We start from the raw sequence: 16,855 nt of genomic DNA on the forward strand, positions 1-16,855 counted from the left end.
TGGTGTTTGTTACATGTTTATGGAAGAACAGAGAAAGGACAAATGAAAGTCACCCCTTGGGGCAGGTCTGGCTGGCGGGCAGGATGCTGCCGTGCCACTTGGAGTGTCAGGACTGAGTCCTCACCTGTGCGTCCTAACACCTGCTTCCTGCCGCTGGAATCCCTAGGAGGGGCAGCAGTGGCTTAGGTCATTGGTGTCCTGCCACCCGGTGTGCCACCTGAATTTTTCCACAGTTCTTGGCTCCAGACGTCAGTGGAGCAGACCCCTGGGGAAAGGCCTGTGAGGGGCATGCTTCTGTCCTGTCTCTCCACCTCAAATAAGCAAAAGTGAAACTTTTCAAAATTAACCCTTAGATCACCTAAATCCTAAAATAACGACTAACTCCAAAATCAGTATGTTTCTAGCCCATTTCCCATGGCATTTGTACATAAGTTTACGTTTGCCATAAACATGAACCTGAGGCACATAACATGCTCTGTTCACTTAACATCCTTAAAGGTCTAAATTTTGTTTTCATTTTAGCAAACAACTCTTACAATTTGCATTGGTTTTTAATGAAAAGCATCAGAATCCAAACTGGAATTCAGACTGCCCTCTTCAGAGGAGGGAGTGAGTCGGGGAGATTTCCTACACACTGACTGCGGAAAGCAATTCCTGCAGCTGTGATAGCTCACGGCCCGATGCTGTGCAGCAACCCGCTGAACCTTAAATGCATGAGCTCCTGTTTACTGTGTTTTTACTTTAAGTCTTGCATCCTTTAGTGTTATCTGCTAAATTTTAAATTCTGAAATCCTGACTGCTAGTGTAGTGGGTCACTTGGCACACATGGCATTTCTAGCTTTTAGGCGTGTAGTGGGCTTATATTTGTTTCACCTCAGTCACCCAGATTAGCCAGTCAGCGCAGTGTAAGCCCACTGTGATAGCTTGAGCATGTTGTAAACTCTGCCCGCGTCCCGTGCAGGACTCCTGGAGCACAGCATGCAGCAGAAGCAGGCACAGTTGCTGGAGCTGCAGGTGGAGCTGAATGGTGCACAGGAGCGCTCTGCCGAGCTGCAGGAGCAGCTGAGCGCCGAGAAGCTGGTGGCGGCAGAGCTCAGGAGTGAGCTTGCGCAGACCAAGCTGGAGCTGGAGACGACGCTCAAGGCTCAACACAAGCACCTCAAGGAACTGGAAGCTTTCAGGTGTGCCGGCCTTCCTTGGGGAAGGGAAGGGGGCGGGAGGCCCTGGGTCGGGAGTGCTGTGCAAAAAGGAGAGCTCATGCGAGGCGTCAGGAAGAACTGCAGGAAAGGGGCAAAACTCTGGATGTGTCCAGCTAGTCAGTGCACAGTCCCTGAGGGCTTCGGCCACACCTGAGACTTGTATTGAGTGTAATCTGGCCTTCGTCGCACCACCAACTAATTCAGAGCACTGTTTAAAATCTCAGTTGACTTCATGGTTTTTATTCGCAAAATTGCAAAATAATTAGTATAATGCAAAGTATTTGAAAAGATGCTTTAAAAATGGTTATTGGTATAAATATGAAAATATTCTAGTTGCCAGAGACACATTACAAGGCCAGTCATTTTCATTTTGAACACACAAATATTCATTATTCCCATATTTAATGAAATATGAGACATTTTTACTAGAATTGCAGAATAGATTTCATAGTTTGCAATGGTAAATAATAAGAAATGACTCTGCTAGAAGCAGTTTATTTGATGTTAACTACAGTCAGTAATCCTTAGTCTTTCCATGGTTTATATTTTCCTATCAGGTTGTTTACAATATGCCCCAAATTTTCAGTGGAAGCAATTTCTCTCTGTATTTTATAGACTTGATCTAATAGTGAGCTGATTCATTCTCTGTGACCTAGGTTGGAAGTGAAAGACAAGACAGATGAAGTTCATTCACTCAATGATACACTAGCAAGTGAGCAGAAGAAATTGAGAGAACTCCAGTGGGCATTGGAGAAAGAAAAGGCCAAAATGGGGCGCAGCGTAGAACGGGATAAGGAGGAACTTGAGGTATGCTCACGTGTGTGCGCGTGTGTGCCTGAATGCCCCTGCATTCTGCATTCTGCTTGGAGTGCCATCATGTTAGCTAAGCTGGATTATGAGGAAATGCAGGTAATGTATCATGGTTGTGGTCTGTTCATTGTTTTACTACATGCAGGGGTGCACAGCCTGCTGGACTGCGGCTGGCATGGAGGGTGTGAATTAGCACAGACAAGATTTGATAAACAGGCAGCTCATGTCGATTTAACACAGAAGTGGTGTCTGTTTTTTCTTTCTCCTGGGGGAGGGAGCAGACTCTTTTCTGGTAGCAGAAGCTCTCGTGGCACTCCTTGGTGAGAACACCCCGGAGGGCTCAGCACAGCCAGGGACAGCTCTGAGCTCCAGCGGGGTGTGCTGCAGGCAGTGGCAGCTCCAACAGTGGCCACACCAGCACCCACGGGCTCTGCTCCAGCTTCTGTGTCCTGCTGTTTCTCGACTGTCCGCTGTGGGGGCCACCAAGGCAGAGTGAACTCTACCCAGCAGGAGCAGTTATGTTCCTAGGTAGTGGTTTTGCTTGTTTTGTTTTTATTTTTTACTTACTTGAGAGGCAGAAAGAAAAAATTAGAAAGAAAGAGAGCCACCATCCAGTGGCTACCCCCGCAAATGCCTGCAGTGGCCGACCTGGGCTTCGCTGGAGCCAGGAGCCAGGAGTGCAATCCAGAAAGCCCAGTGGGGTTCCAGTGAGCCGTGGCTGCTGGTGCAGGCTCTGTGTTCACAGAACAGAGGCGGAGGGCAGAGCTCAGAAACACAGTGTGGCCCATGGACATCTAAGCCATTCTCTAGGCTAAATGTCCCCTTGTCACTATTTTTATCATCAAAATGTTTGTGATTTGTTTGTCACTAGCCCTGCTTTTCCAATATGCTCTATTTTTAGCATGTAACGCTGCATAATATAGGAATTTACAAGAATTTCTGTGGCTTTATATTGGAAATACTTTTTAAAATTGGCTATCTCCCTTTATGTTTTATTCTTGGGAAACATATCTTGCTTTATATTCTTTAGTCAGGTAGGATAGATGTTTTGAGGGAAAAAATTAATGTTTTAAGCAAATATGTTACCTGTATTTTTTATGCCTTGTTGAGGATCAGCCATCCATCCAATTAATTCTGTTCTATTGAAAATTTGAATTATTTCCCTGGGCTGTCACCTGTGTCTTCTGTTACAAACCCTTAGTAAAGCCACAGTGCACACAGAGCAGTCTTAATAATAACAAAAATCCTTAAAATTATTCTCTGCTCCAAGGACCTGAAATTTTCACTTGAGGATCAGAAACAAAGGAATGGTCAACTAACCCAACTTTTGGAACAACAGAAACAACTACTCAGTGAAGCACAACAGGAAATAGAATCCCAGAGAATGCTGTATGACGCGCAGTTATCCGAAGAGCGAGGCCGAAGCTTAGAGCTCCAGGTGCTGCTGGACTCCGAGAAGGGCCGGGTTCAGGAGATGAGCAGCACCCTGGAGCGGGAGCGGGAACTGCACGCCCAGCTGCAGGCCAGTGCCGAGAGCGGCCAGCCACGGCCCGCCGTGCCCTCCGAAGAGCTGCTTCGGGAGCTGCAGAGACAGCTGGAGGAGAAGCACGGGCGCATAGTGGAGCTGCTGGGTGAAACCGAGAAGTACAAACTGGACTCTCTGCAAACGAGACAGCAGATGGAGAAAGACCGGCAGGTGCACAGGAAGACGCTGCAGACAGAACAGGAGGCCAACAGCGAGGGACAGAAGAAAATGCGCGAGCTGCAGTCCAGGGTGGAAGATCTGCAGCACCAGCTGGAGGAGAAGCGGCAACAAGTATATAAGTTGGACCTCGAAGGAAAAAGGCTCCAAGGAATCATGCAGGAGTTCCAGAAGCAAGAACTAGAGCGAGAAGAAAAACGGGAAAGTAGAAGAATTCTGTATCAGAATCTTAATGAGGTAGATTGAACTTGGGATTTTCAAAAATATTTTCAGAAGAGAATTACTGCCCCTTGATCATAAAATTTTGGTAACAGATTAAATAGTATGTATAAATCCTTTTAAATTCTACCTATAGAGAATTTATAGAACCTATACAGGCTTGTTTAGCACATACCTCATCATCATAGTTGTGATTCTTTACAAAAGAATGTGATCTGCTGTTCATTTACAACTGCAGTCTTCTTTTTCTGTCCAAAATAACCAGCCAGCCATGTGGAGCTTAACCAGTGATCGAACTAGAAACTGGGTTCTTCAGCAGAAAATAGAAGGCGAGACAAAGGAATCAGGCTATCCTAAATTGATTGAAATGAATGGAGGCAGAGCTGACTGTAATCCTGAATTGGAAATGATCAGACAAAAGCTTCAACATGTGGCTTCAAAGCTGCAGCTCCTATCGCAGAAGGCCGGTAACAGGTGAGACCCTCTGCCTGGTCTGTGATAGAAGCGGCCCTGGGCTAGCTGGACTGTGTCCCCCACTAATAGCTAACCAAGGGTGGAGAACTGCTGCTTGGAAGGGAGTGGGTGTTTACATAAGCAGGGCTTTCTGTAACAAAGGCCACACCTTGGGAAACAGTAGGTACCTGATGTGGGGCCTCGGGGACCTTAGGACCAAGGAGAGGTGACGGGCGCCAGAACAGCCCTCCCCTGTCATGTTCACGTCAGCAAACACCTTCTGGAGACTTACTGTCATCGCCTTGTCTTTTTCTTGAAGACTACAGTTTGAAACAGCAGATGATGAGGATTTCTTTTGGGTTTTGGAAAACATTGATGGAATTATTTTGCGGCTGCAGAAATTAACTGGCCAGCTGTATGAAGAGGTAAGCCTCTCAATATTAATAATGCTGTTAGCTTGTCCCACGAGGAGGTGGTGAAAGGCTGGAGTGGGGCAGGGATCAGCTTTTACACTTGTTATTGAGTATGCTGAGGGCTTGCTGCATTGAGAGAGCAGCTTCCACAGAGACCGTGTGAGACACCTGCAGCTGCCACCTGCCTTCACGGGCGACTCACCCGGAGAAGCTTCGCAGGCCCTGGCTTTCTAGACTTCTTTGAAGCGTTTGCAGTTTTGACCTCTTCTGTTCTTGTAAAACCCTTGCTTCTCGTGTCAATGTTTTCTTTCTCCCTTCATCTGTCGCCTCAGTGGTAAAACTCCTTCCTCCCCAACGTGTCACCAAACTGTTGAACAGATATACTGAGCACCTGCTGTGCGCCAGCAGTTGCATTGGGTTCTGGGGATACAGTGATGAATGACACTAAGGCTCAAACTTTCTAGCTTCTCTCCTGAGGCCTGATAGTGAACAAATGGATGAATGAGCTGTTCCACATCTTTGTGCTGTGCTCCCAGCTTGTCTCTCCTCAGCATCTTTCACTGGAGAAGTGTACTTTATGGTGACCCCTGATGCAACTCCAGGCACAACCCAAACTGAACACCATCCCCCCTTTCTGCTTCCTCCCCCAGACTCTGCATCTGTCTTCCCCATTCAGGAGGCTGGGGGTCACCACAGACGACCTTCCTCACCATCCCCTGCACATCTAAGCAGGCACCAAGTCCTGTGCCTTAGGCCTTGTGCCCTTGACCCTACCCCTCAGTCATTGCTTCACTCAGGCCTTCACTTCCTTATCTAGACTAGCACCATAACTTTCTCACAGTCTGCAGAGATCCGCCTGTGCCATGCTCTTGCCCAAACCCATTGCCTACCTGTAGGGCTATTTACCAAGCACACATACCTGTGTTTATGTGACCTTGTGCCATTTTATCTTTGCAGCCTAGCATAGTGTCCCCAAGTACTGCTTGTGGCTCACTGACGGAAAGACTACTGAGACAAAACGCCGAGCTGACAGGCCACATCCGCCAGCTCACCGAAGAGAAGAATGACTTGAGGAGCTTGGTGATGAAGCTGCAGGAGCGGGCCAGCTGGTACCGGCAGGCGGGAGCCAGCAGAGATGCCGTACGTGTGTTTAGCCTGTCTGCCTGGGGAGACTGGAGCAGTTTGAGTTTCTGACCATGATCCTGTCGAAGTGTCGAGGATCTGTTTCTTAGGCTCTGTGGAGATTGTTACAGGGGTATTACTGCTAATGATTAATATTATGGGAAGCCTGCTCTGTACCAGACTCTGAAAAAACTGAACTGAAATTCTAGTCTGAGAACTGGTGCTTGACTTCCTCAACACTGACAGCAGCTACATGGGAAGCAATGTTCCAGTGTGAATCTTGATGCTCTGTTCAGTTATTTGTCAGTGTTTGTCACTGAAATGAAAGATGCCCTTCTCTTGTATATTTCAATCTAACTACTCTGGGAATTTGTTTGCATCTACTAACTACAGAGCAGGTGACTGCTTGCTGGGATCCCCCAGAATGGCACAGCCCTGTGAGACAGCTTTATACTCCATGGGTGGCGCACGCCCTTGCAGTCTCCCCAGGACGCCACTTACCCATCTGTATCCTGGGCTGGTCCTCCCCCATGCTCATGGTGCTCAGCATTGGAACCCAGATGGGCCATCATCCGTTAAGGGTTGTGTTTTAGTTCCAAGTTCTGCTAAATCTGCTAAGCCAATTCTGTGGCCGATCCCTCCCCAGGACATGTGGCTAGGCTGCTTAGCAAGGACTGCAACTGAGTGATTTCAGCTAAGTTGTCAAGAATGGTTACTGAGTGGAGTCATCCCAACTTAGTGACTATTTTATAATTTCATTGAGGTCGGCTTGGAACCTTTACTGACTGAGGGTAGGAAGCTGGGACAAGGTGTCCACGATGGGGAACCCTTTAACAGTTAATCCAGGTGTTTCTTCAGCAAGCAGCTTTGGCAGGTCACGTAAGTGGACTGTGCTCTGTGCAGTCTTCTAGGTTTGCATTTAATGGCGGTGCCAGCCTTGAAGCCATCATTGCTTCTGAAAAAGAAGTGTGGAGCCGGGAGAAGGCAGCGCTGCAGAAGTCCTTGAAAAGGGCAGAGGCGGAAGTGTGCAAGCTGAAAGCTGAGCTAAGAAATGATGCTTTGCTTCAGAACCTGAGCCCTGACTCCGAGCACATCGCCTTAAAGGTAGGCCGCATCTTCCGCCTGAGCCCGCGCTGCCACTGCTCCTGCCCTCCGCCTTCCGCCATGCATCCTCAAGCAACTAGGGACTAGGGGTCACTTGGCCTTGTCTCTGGCTCTGTTCATCTAACAGCTGGTCATGGGGGATTTGTAAAGAGACCTAGGCCAAGACTGGGACCAACGCTGTTCATTGTGGCTGGGGCAGTACCCAGAGCTCCTGGCCATGCTTCCCCAAATGTTATTTTCTCAGCAGAAATTCCATGGCTGGCAGGGCGAGAGCTGGCTAAGAATGGGGACGCAATGAAACCTACCTTAACCAGGTGACACTGAATTCAAATAGACGAAAGAATAATACTTATTTCTGTGGAGTGGATATAAATTTAAGACTCATAAAGGGAAAGAAAATTTCAAAGCAATTTAGTGAGGTAGTAATCAACATAACCATATAACTCACACACACACACACACACACACACACTCAGGGCAGCATGAAAATGTGTCCTTGAAGTTGAAACAGCGCACCCCACACCTGAGTCCCCATCCTGCCCCAGCTCGAGCTCTGACTCCAGCTTCCAGCTGACACAGACCCCAGGGCCCGTGCTTGGTCCAGGGCTCGGATCGCTGCCACTCCCCAGGAGACCCTGATCAAGCCCCCGCCTCTGTCACTGCCAACACTTGCGGAATGACCCAGCTGCTGGGAGCTTGCTGTTCTCTGACTCTCAAGTAAATTGTTTAAAAAAAAAAAAATCACATGATAATGGGATCACAAAAATCAAAAATATATGCAGCAAACAAGAATGGGGTAAAAATTCAAAATTTTCAGAAGCAGAGCAGGTATTGGGCACAGCAGTTAAAACACCACTTGGGCCATCTGCCTTGTGTGAGAGTGCCTGCTGAGTGAAGTCACCCTAGGAAGGCAGTAGGTGATACCACCCATGTGGGAGTGGCATGCCTGGCTCCTGGTCTCAGCCTGGCCCGCCTGCTTCTTGTGGGCATTTGGGAGTGCTGTCTGTCTCTCTCACTGACCTGTTCTCATGCACTCTGCCTTTCACACCTGTTTTTAATGCCTTTACACAGCATAGTGTGAGACCCCCACCGGTTAAGAAAGGCAATGGATCATGTTGGTAGCCGAAAGGGGCCTGCCCTGCTGCTGCTGTTACCGCTGTTACCGTAGTTCTCGGAGTCTTGGCAACCTTCCCTGGAGAAGAGTGTGAATAGCTTCTTACACTTGTTTTTCCTCCTGTGAACAGAGACTTTACAGTAAATACCTGAGGGCAGAGAGCTTCCGAAAAGCCCTCATCTATCAGAAGAAATACCTGCTGCTGTTACTGGGTGGCTTTCAGGAGTGTGAGGATGCCACCCTGACCCTGCTGGCCCGCATGGGGGGACAGCCGGCCTTCACAGACCTTGAGGGCATCACCAACCGCCCCCGGGGCTTCACCCGCTTCCGGTCAGCTGCCCGAGTGTCCATCGCGATTTCGAGGTACGCTGCCTGCACCCCAGAATTTGTGGTCAGAGGCTCTGAAACAGTGTTTCATGTCTTGTGCCTGCATTTCTCATGCCTGCATTTCTTTGGCCCTGGTTCTCTGCGCACATAGGAGGCCTGCGCTGGGGCTGACCCATGCTGCTGTCCATTGTGCAGGGCTGTGGCGTGCCTCACCGCGTGGACTCCATGGCAGGCTCTGCCCGACTAGCCTGGGCTGTCGTCCTCAACAAACAAGCAGGTCCCCAGACCAGCTCAGGCACGTAAAGGTCATGCAAGGGAAGTTACCCCTTAGGCCAGGGTCCCTTTGTGTTCCGTGTTTCTGAATCCCTCAGCCCTGGCACCCTGCTCCACGAAGCCCAGAGCCAGCTCTGCTGTCAGGTCAGAGGGCAGCCTGGCACTTGTCCTCCCTCCCCTTGTGGGGCCTGGTCGGGAGCTTTAGTCCTGCCAGTGACTGTAGCACTACCTCAGGGCCTCTGCCTGGGCAGCTACCCCACCCCCAGCCCCACTTTAATTCTCCAGAAGCCAGGAGAATTGCAGAGGAATCTGATTCTTTGAAAATCTAACTGTCAAGTCGCATCTGATGTTTCAAAAGATTTTGCCCCTTTTTCTTGTTTTGCGTAGAAAAGCATCAGGTCGGTTTTCACTGGGGGAGCTGAGATCAGAGGAGGTTGAAGAGGTTTCGGTGCCTGAGTCCCCAGGCCTCCTCATGGTGGCTCCAAAAGCTTTAGCTTACCACTGATCCTCCTGCAGTTTCTTCTCTTCCATTGCCTTTGTCCCTGGGTGGGGCAGGCTAGGCGGGAAGTACGGAAGTGCAGCACTAAAAGCTTGATCCCTGCCCCTGTGCCTCTCCCCAAGGGCAGCTCGCTGTGCAGCAGCGAAGGCACCAGGTTGGGCCTCAGGAAGGCAGCAGTGCTTGCGCTGGTAGGCGCGGAGGCAGCTTGGAGAGCGCCAGTGGATGCTGCTCTGCAGGGCTTGGCTCTGCCCCCTCCTTCCGGTTGTCTTACGTCCTCACCATGTTTTAGCTCTCCTGCAACTTGCTGCACAACCCATCAGTGAAGAAATCAACACAGGCACTCCAAAACTCCTCGGGCCAGGGCAGGGCAGGGCAGGTTCTTGCTGCTTTGGAAACCAGCAGCTTTTGTTTCCAATCCCACGGTCTCATCCCCTCCAGCTTTCTCAGCTCACCTTGGGGCTGGTCAGTGGGCTTCTCATCTGCCCTTCCAAATCCATTTTCTCCTCTGCGCACTTCTCGCCCTTCCTTATCCCTCCCTCTCCTCATGTGCCATTTGCACTAAGTCAGGAACCCGATGCTGGCGACGCAGTCTGAGAGCAGCTGAGCAGAGCCAGGAGCCCTGTGCCGACCGCTGGTGCCATGAAACAGGGGCATTGCCCTGGCTTAGATGAAGCAACCATGTGATCGTGTTGAAATTTCTCCTGTGCTCCTATTGAAGCGTAACTGTGCTGTGAAATGTTATCTCTGAATCTTTTGTAGAATGAAATTTTTGGTTCGACGATGGCATCGAGTCACAGGTTCTGGTTCCATCAATATTAACAAGGATGGCTTTGGACTACATCCAGGTGAAGTCAAAACAGCTTGTTTCCTTATGACTCTAAAATTCCTGCTGAGTAATACTGTGCAAATAACAAATTCTGGAACCACTGTTGTCCGAAGCAGAGCCCTTGTAACTGACGAAGCAGGGCTTCAAGCTGTAAGCAGAGGGATGACAGCTGTTCCCACAGAGCGTGTGGCTGGCCCAGGCCTAATCTTGCCTCCTGTGACATACTAGTTACTGTCCTCACGCTAGTGAGGAAACACTGAGCCGAGGAATTGCCACATTAGGAGAGAATGCTCTGTGCCATGGGGAAAGCGTGGTGATTGAGGCTGTCACAATTCACCAGTGCCGGAGTGGGTTTCTTAGCTGGCTGAAGGATTGCATGATAATGGTTGCCATTAGCGTCTTCGCTCATAGAAGTAGGAGCGGATGCTTGGCTTGAATGTTTCAAGGGTAAGATGAGGTCAGAAGCTGGAGGCTTGTACTTGCCTTCCCATGGTCTACTAGTGAAAGGAAAACTACTTTGCACCCAGATGAAGTATTTCAAAATATGTAATGCTACGGAGAAAGTTGGGATGTGTTCCATGATGGGTGCTAGGTTGTATAACAGCATATGAAAGCCAGTCATTATTCCTGTTGGTTCTCCCCATCAGCAAGACTTGGACGTGACCGGAGACAGGCGTGCTACCCAGCACAGTGGAACGCAGTAGCCTCCCAAACATACTTTGTAGAAATCTCTGAAGTGTTTGCAACTTGTTTTGTTTAGCTGCTGCGTTTTGGATTACTTCAGGTGCTGACAAGACAGACTCATTTTATCATTCTGGGGGGCTGGAGCTGTATGGCGAACCAAGACACACAGCTTATCGCTCAAGATCAGATCTGGACTATCCTAGGTCACCTTTGCCATTTCAAAATAGGTAAGAATTTTAACAGACCTGCCAGAGCCGTTACACACTAGTTTTCGACAGAGAAAGATGGCCACTTGTCTTGCATTAAACTAGCTAGGCATCTTTAAGTGATATGTAGTTTATAGAATCTCAGGTTTAGCATCAGAACCAAATTTTTTTCTTTGTTTTGTTTTTTTAAAATCTGGTTTCAAAGGGCATAGGACATTGCTAATGTTATTTAGTGTATGTGCTTAGACATTGGAAAAAATACTAAAAAAAATCGAGCATCTGTGGCCATTATGAAAAATTCCATAGAGTCTGTATGACACGATACACCAACAGCTATTAAGGATCTTGAGGACAAACAATACAGTAGACATTATAGTAACAAAAGTCACCTCTTGGAATTTCCTGAAGTTCCTTGTCATCCCCACACAGGGATCACAATTAGACCATGCACAGGTGGCCCGTCTTTCGGGGCAGGGAGTGGAAGCAGTCTGGTAAATTCATGGCACTGTTTCTCGATGGTTTTTATTCACATGTCTGTTTTCATGCTGCAGGTATCCAGGCACCCCTGCGGATTTAAACCCTGGCTCCCTGGCATGTTCACAGCTTCAGAACTATGACCCTGACAGAGCCCTGACGGATTACATCACCCGGCTTGAGGCGCTGCAGAGACGGCTTGGAACCGTACAGTCAGGTGCTTCCCCACATGCCCTTCCCCTTGACCCTTTATGGTTAAGATACATCTCGCAGTGCCAGTCTAGCTAGCCAAAGCCTTGACTCTGTAACTGACGGAGAAACTAAAGAATTTAAGTCAAGATACAGTTTCCCCCCTTGGACTCTCCTATCCCCAGGTGATTGCCTAGCATCCTCATTCAGCAGGTTGAGTAAACAGAACACCTGCTGAGCACCCGTGTGCTAGGTCCTCGTGATGCAGACAGCCAGCGCATAAGGCCCCAGGCACCAGAGGGAGTGCTTGCTGAGCGCCGAATGCAGTGCCCTGCCACCCGGCTGCACTCTAAGTCAGAACCATCCCATTTAAAAGAATCGGTGGCAGGCTCTTATCTCTGCTTACATACACACAGAGTTTTCCTATTTTATGGAAGAGGTGGGTTCCCTGGTCACTGACGGGACCTCTTTTCCCTTTATCACCATGCACCCGCCCCCAGCCCGTTCAGACTGAGTCAGTTTGTGCTCTGCCAACTTTTGTATTTTTACTTTTACTAATGACTCATTTTTCCTACTGTCCTACAACTATGGCCTCATCACAGGTGATTGGAAGTGACTTATCTCTTCAAGGGTGCAGTCACATTAGTGGCAGATACCTGCATCCCACGGGGGAGTGCCTGGGCTCAGGGCTTAGCCCTGGCACTTATCTCCAGCATCCTGCCAGTGCAGACCTGGGGATGCAGCAGTGATGGTGCGAGAGCCTGGGTTCCTGCCACCCATTTGGGAGACCTGGATCACATTCCCTGCTCTGTTTCTGTGCTGGTCCAGCCCTGGCCATTGCAGGCATTTGCGCAGCGAACCAGGGCATGGGGACTCACTGTGTCTCTTCTCGCAACTCTTGTCTACTTCTCAAACGAATGAAGCCTGGTTTTTTAGATTTATTTATTTTTATTGGAAAGTCAGATATACAGAGAGAGGAGAGACAGAGAGGAAGATCTTCCATCCATTGATTCACTCCACAAGAAGCCACAACAGAGAGAGCTGAGCTGATCCGAAGCCAGAAGCCAGCAGCCTCCTACCGGGTCTCCCATGTGGGTGCAGGGTCCCAAGGCTTTGGGCCGTCCTCGACTGCTTTTCCAGACCACAAGCAGGGAGCTGGATGGGAAGTGGAGCCTCCAGGATATGAACTGGTGCCCATATGGGATCCTGCCACATGCAAGGTGATGACTTAAGCTACTAGGCTACTATGCCTGAAGCCTGGTTGTTGGGTTTGTTTTGTGAAGCCTAGTTTGTAGAGATGGTTTACGCAAGCAACTTGAAGTTACAGAAAACATTTACCATCATAGCTGAGGCTTCATTTTTTTTTTTTTTTTTTTTATTCTGGGGAATCAGAACTGCAGATCAGGATTTTTGTAGATAAATATTTCATGAAAAATGGTTTATCTGGGTACAAAGATAAGCTAAAACCCTGCCCTAAGTAGATTTTTCTTATATTTTCTATTAACTTCTTTCAAGAACCTGTATGTGTTTCAGTGTTTTTGCACCAAAATAAGCTTATCTTGTAATCCCATCTTCCATGAACTTTTGAAGTACCCACAGGTAAGGTACTTTAACCTCCAGAGCATGTTAAAGGAAATTCTCCTTAGGTACAGTGGCCTTGTTATGGTGACTTTTAAGTATTTTTTTATTTCTCATGATATAAGTCCATAGGTTCAGGAACTTAAGTATGTATAGATCAGTTTGAGTAAAGTGTTTTAAGAAAAGGAGCATGTTTTTTTAGGAGGGGAATAGTCGCCTGCCCTTTGAACACGTCAGGCTGGTGCAGACAGCAATCAGATGTGCAGTACTTTACCTGTCTGTCTCTCTCCTAGGTTCGACTCCTCAGTTTCATGCTGGCATGAGAAGATAATCCCCCGAAACATCATCAATTGAAGTGATTTTAAGCAAACTCCCTTTTGTAAATCAACGGCTCTTTTGTGCTTTTGTATTGTGAATACTCACGGGGACCAATAGGAACACAGCTTATGATTGTATACAAATCCTTTGCCAGCACATTAATGCAAACTGGAATTTGTATATATGCGCATTGTGTATGTAGCCATGCACAATCAGAGTACATGTATATTTGTGGAATGTTAATTTAAATGATTAAATTATGGACTCGTGGGTGAGAAGATTCAGCCTTTGTGCATCATGCTGCTGCTGAGCGTGTGCCCGCGGTGCCCTGCACTTGCCTCCCAAGGCCACCGCAAGCACACGTCTGCCTAACACATTTGCTACTGGTGATGACAGACACTGTCACTTGTAGAGCCCTATTTTTGTATTAATGGTAGAAGTTTTGAATTTTATGGGGTATTTTGTCAAGTACTGAAATAAAAACGACTTCACCATTTTCACCATACTGCGTTCCAACCTCTTCATTGTTAAATGAGCTGCAGTTCTTGGTGTCTATCATCTCTTTACTTACGTCACATGTAGGACTGAGGGCTTGGAGAGAAAGTTGTTCTGATTTCTCTTAATACTTATTTTTTGATGTTTTCATATAGTTGATTAGGGTGATTGGGTCAAGGGCTACAGGAAGGTGGGTGAGATCATGATTTCCACGTTCTCTTTCCTTCCTGTATCTAGGGGAAAGAAGAAGACATGGAGAGAAGCCACATCCAGCCTCCCAAACACCTCTGCACCTAGAATGGAGGACAGCCACCCGACACCACCCCAGGGTCCCCTGGGACATGCTCTGAGGATCCTGCTCACTAAGTTTCAGTAGTTTAACTTCACAGAATTTGCTTCCTGTGCCAGCATCTGCCAGCTGATGCTGCAGCAAAGTCCGCCCAACCCACACTCACTGACTGATGTATGCACCAGTAGGAACAGTCAACCCAACCTGGCTTTCCCCTTGATCGAGCCCAATAGGTACTGTAGCCCTGGCTAGCCTGGTCTTCCCCTCTCAACTCAAGCTATCCAGTGGAATGGTGGTCCAGCAGGGGAACCCTCCACAGCCCCCCTACTGGCTCCACTCCCTGCCTGGCCGGGTTTCATGTGTTCTGGTTGGGTGCTGTGGCCCAGTCTGGCATGGCCAGCCTCACCTGAACATTTGCCATTGGTTGTAGACTGGCTGGACCCAGCCCATCCCCAGTGCCAACTCACGCTGGTAGGAGCTACAGCCTAGTCCAGCCCAGTCAGCCCTGAGACCTGGCCCTCATGTGAACTGGCTTGTGTTGTGACCGAACCTGGCTCGACCCACACTCCATTCTGGTGCTTGGATTCGCCATGGGCGATACGAACTGGCCAGCCTGGTTCGCCTCCAACCTGCACCAAATGTATGCTGATGGGTACCATTACCTGGCCTGGTCCTGGCTACTCCCTATCATGGTTCTTGCAATCACCTGCAAAGACTGCATCCCACCAGAGGAGTTGCCCAAGCACCACCATCAGAACCTCTTCCAATGCCAGATCTCACGTTACAGCATTGGGTCCATGGCCAGCCCTACTTAGTCCACCTCCTGACCCAGAAGGAGCAGTGGCTTTTCCTGACTGGCCTTCATCCATTCTGGTTTTTACTGTTGGGTGTTACAGCCCAGCTAAGCTTGGTCCACACCCAGGCACAGGTCATGCATGGTTCAGCATGAGTTGAGACCTAACCTAGCCCGTCCTATACCTACCCTGGTTCTCACAAGTGCCAGTAGGTGCTGGAGTCTAACGCAGTCTGGCACACCTCCAACCCAGCCCTCACTTGTGCCAAGGAATACTTCAGCCATGTCCAGACCAGACAGCAGCCCCCACTCTGGCCTTCACACCCGTGGGACCCACAGCCCAGCCAGGGCTTTCCTTTGCTCCCTAACCAGGCCTCTTCCCAGCCATAGATCTTGCACATGCCAATGGTGGCTCTAATCCGGCTTGGCATAGCCCCTCACCTGTCTTGGCCTTTGCCTTTGGATGTTATAACCTGGCCTGATCCAGCCTTGCCCCCAGTCCCAACTCTTGCTGGTGGATGCTAGAACCTGGCCCTGCTCAGTCTGCCCCCTTCCAAAGCCAACCCACACATTAGCCAACAGATGGACCTACCTTGCCCAACCTGCCTGATCCCCAAGCCTGGACCACATGCTCACCAAAGGGAGCTGTGATCCACTTGGGGAGTTTCCCAAGTTCCCCCAGTCAGTCCACTCCCAGACTCAAGTCTCACACATGCCAGCAGGTGCTAGGCCCTTGCCCAGCATAGCCAGCTCCTCCATCATGGCCTAGTATGAGCTGGAGAATGTAGCTCCCCAGCCCGGCCCACGCCACACCGTTTTAGGATGCGCATGAGGGTGCTGCAGCCAGGACCTGTCCAGTCTATTCTTTTTTTTTTTAAGATTTATTTTATTTTTATTGGAAAGGCAGATATACAGAGAGGAGAGACAGAGAGGAAGATCTTCCGTCCGATGATTCACTCCCCAAGTGAGTGCAATGGCCGATGCTATGCCTATCCGAAGCCAGGAACTTCTTCCGGGTCTCCCACGCAGGTGCAGGGTCCCAAAGCTTTGGCCCGTCCTGGAGCTGGATGGGAAGCGGGGCTGCCGGGATTAGAACCGGCACCCATATGGGATCCCGGGCGTGCAAGGCGAGGACCTTAACCACTGTGCCACCGCGCTGGGCCCCCAGTCTATTCTTGGCCCCTGTACCCATGAGTGTTAGCAGGTTCCATGGTCACAACCTAGCTCAGCTCATGACCACCCCAATTCTTGAGCTAACCAGCAGGACTTGCATTTCACAGGGTTTGGCCCACACATCCCCCTCAGAATCTACCCCGGACCTGGTTCTCTCGCATGGTGGTGTCATAGCTCTGCCTAATGTGACCTGTCCTCCGTTTCAACATTCAGGTACTGGAATCTATTCCTGCTAGACAGGCCCCCAGCCCTATCTGTCATGTACAATGTTCCATGCTAACAAACCCAACTCAATTCCCATGTGAGCTGGTACATGAATCTGACCCATACAGATCTCCCCTGCAAACCACCAGGTCTCCTCGCTTACCCTCAAATACAGTAACCCTGTCATTGAGTGTCCCTCAGGATTCATTCCTCACGTACATGTCCTGTGGCCTTATCCATGAATGTCACTAAGCAGCAATTCCAGACCCCCAATACCCAGAGCTCACTGCAGGCAGTGGCCAGTAGGCAAAGCTCTGCCTCCATTGTCATTCTGGCTGCCCACAATCCCAGGATTCACCCATTGCTTGGCAGTGGCGGACGGGAAGCTAGG

The 16,855-nt window shown here is 49.2% G+C and overlaps 1 protein-coding gene across 1 annotated transcript in view; it reads left to right on the plus strand.

Annotated features, from left to right (window-relative positions):
• Window positions 1–14,010, plus strand: part of AKAP9 (A-kinase anchoring protein 9) — a 116,989-nt gene extending 102,979 nt beyond the window's left edge. Inside the window, 12 exon segments of the mRNA XM_040964985.1 lie at window positions 962–1,181; window positions 1,856–2,006; window positions 3,280–3,948; window positions 4,196–4,404; window positions 4,703–4,808; window positions 5,754–5,936; window positions 6,822–7,022; window positions 8,267–8,499; window positions 9,995–10,080; window positions 10,846–10,972; window positions 11,503–11,642; window positions 13,486–14,010. Of these exon segments, the coding sequence (XP_040820919.1) occupies window positions 962–1,181; window positions 1,856–2,006; window positions 3,280–3,948; window positions 4,196–4,404; window positions 4,703–4,808; window positions 5,754–5,936; window positions 6,822–7,022; window positions 8,267–8,499; window positions 9,995–10,080; window positions 10,846–10,972; window positions 11,503–11,642; window positions 13,486–13,523 (2,363 nt within the window). The 3' untranslated portion in view covers window positions 13,524–14,010.
• Window positions 14,011–16,855: the final 2,845 nt, after the last annotated feature.

This window comes from Ochotona curzoniae, unplaced genomic scaffold, assembly GCF_017591425.1.
Source record: "Ochotona curzoniae isolate NIBS_2020 unplaced genomic scaffold, NIBS_Ocur_1.0 scaffold_3835, whole genome shotgun sequence".
NCBI classification, from domain to species: Eukaryota; Metazoa; Chordata; class Mammalia; order Lagomorpha; family Ochotonidae; genus Ochotona; species Ochotona curzoniae.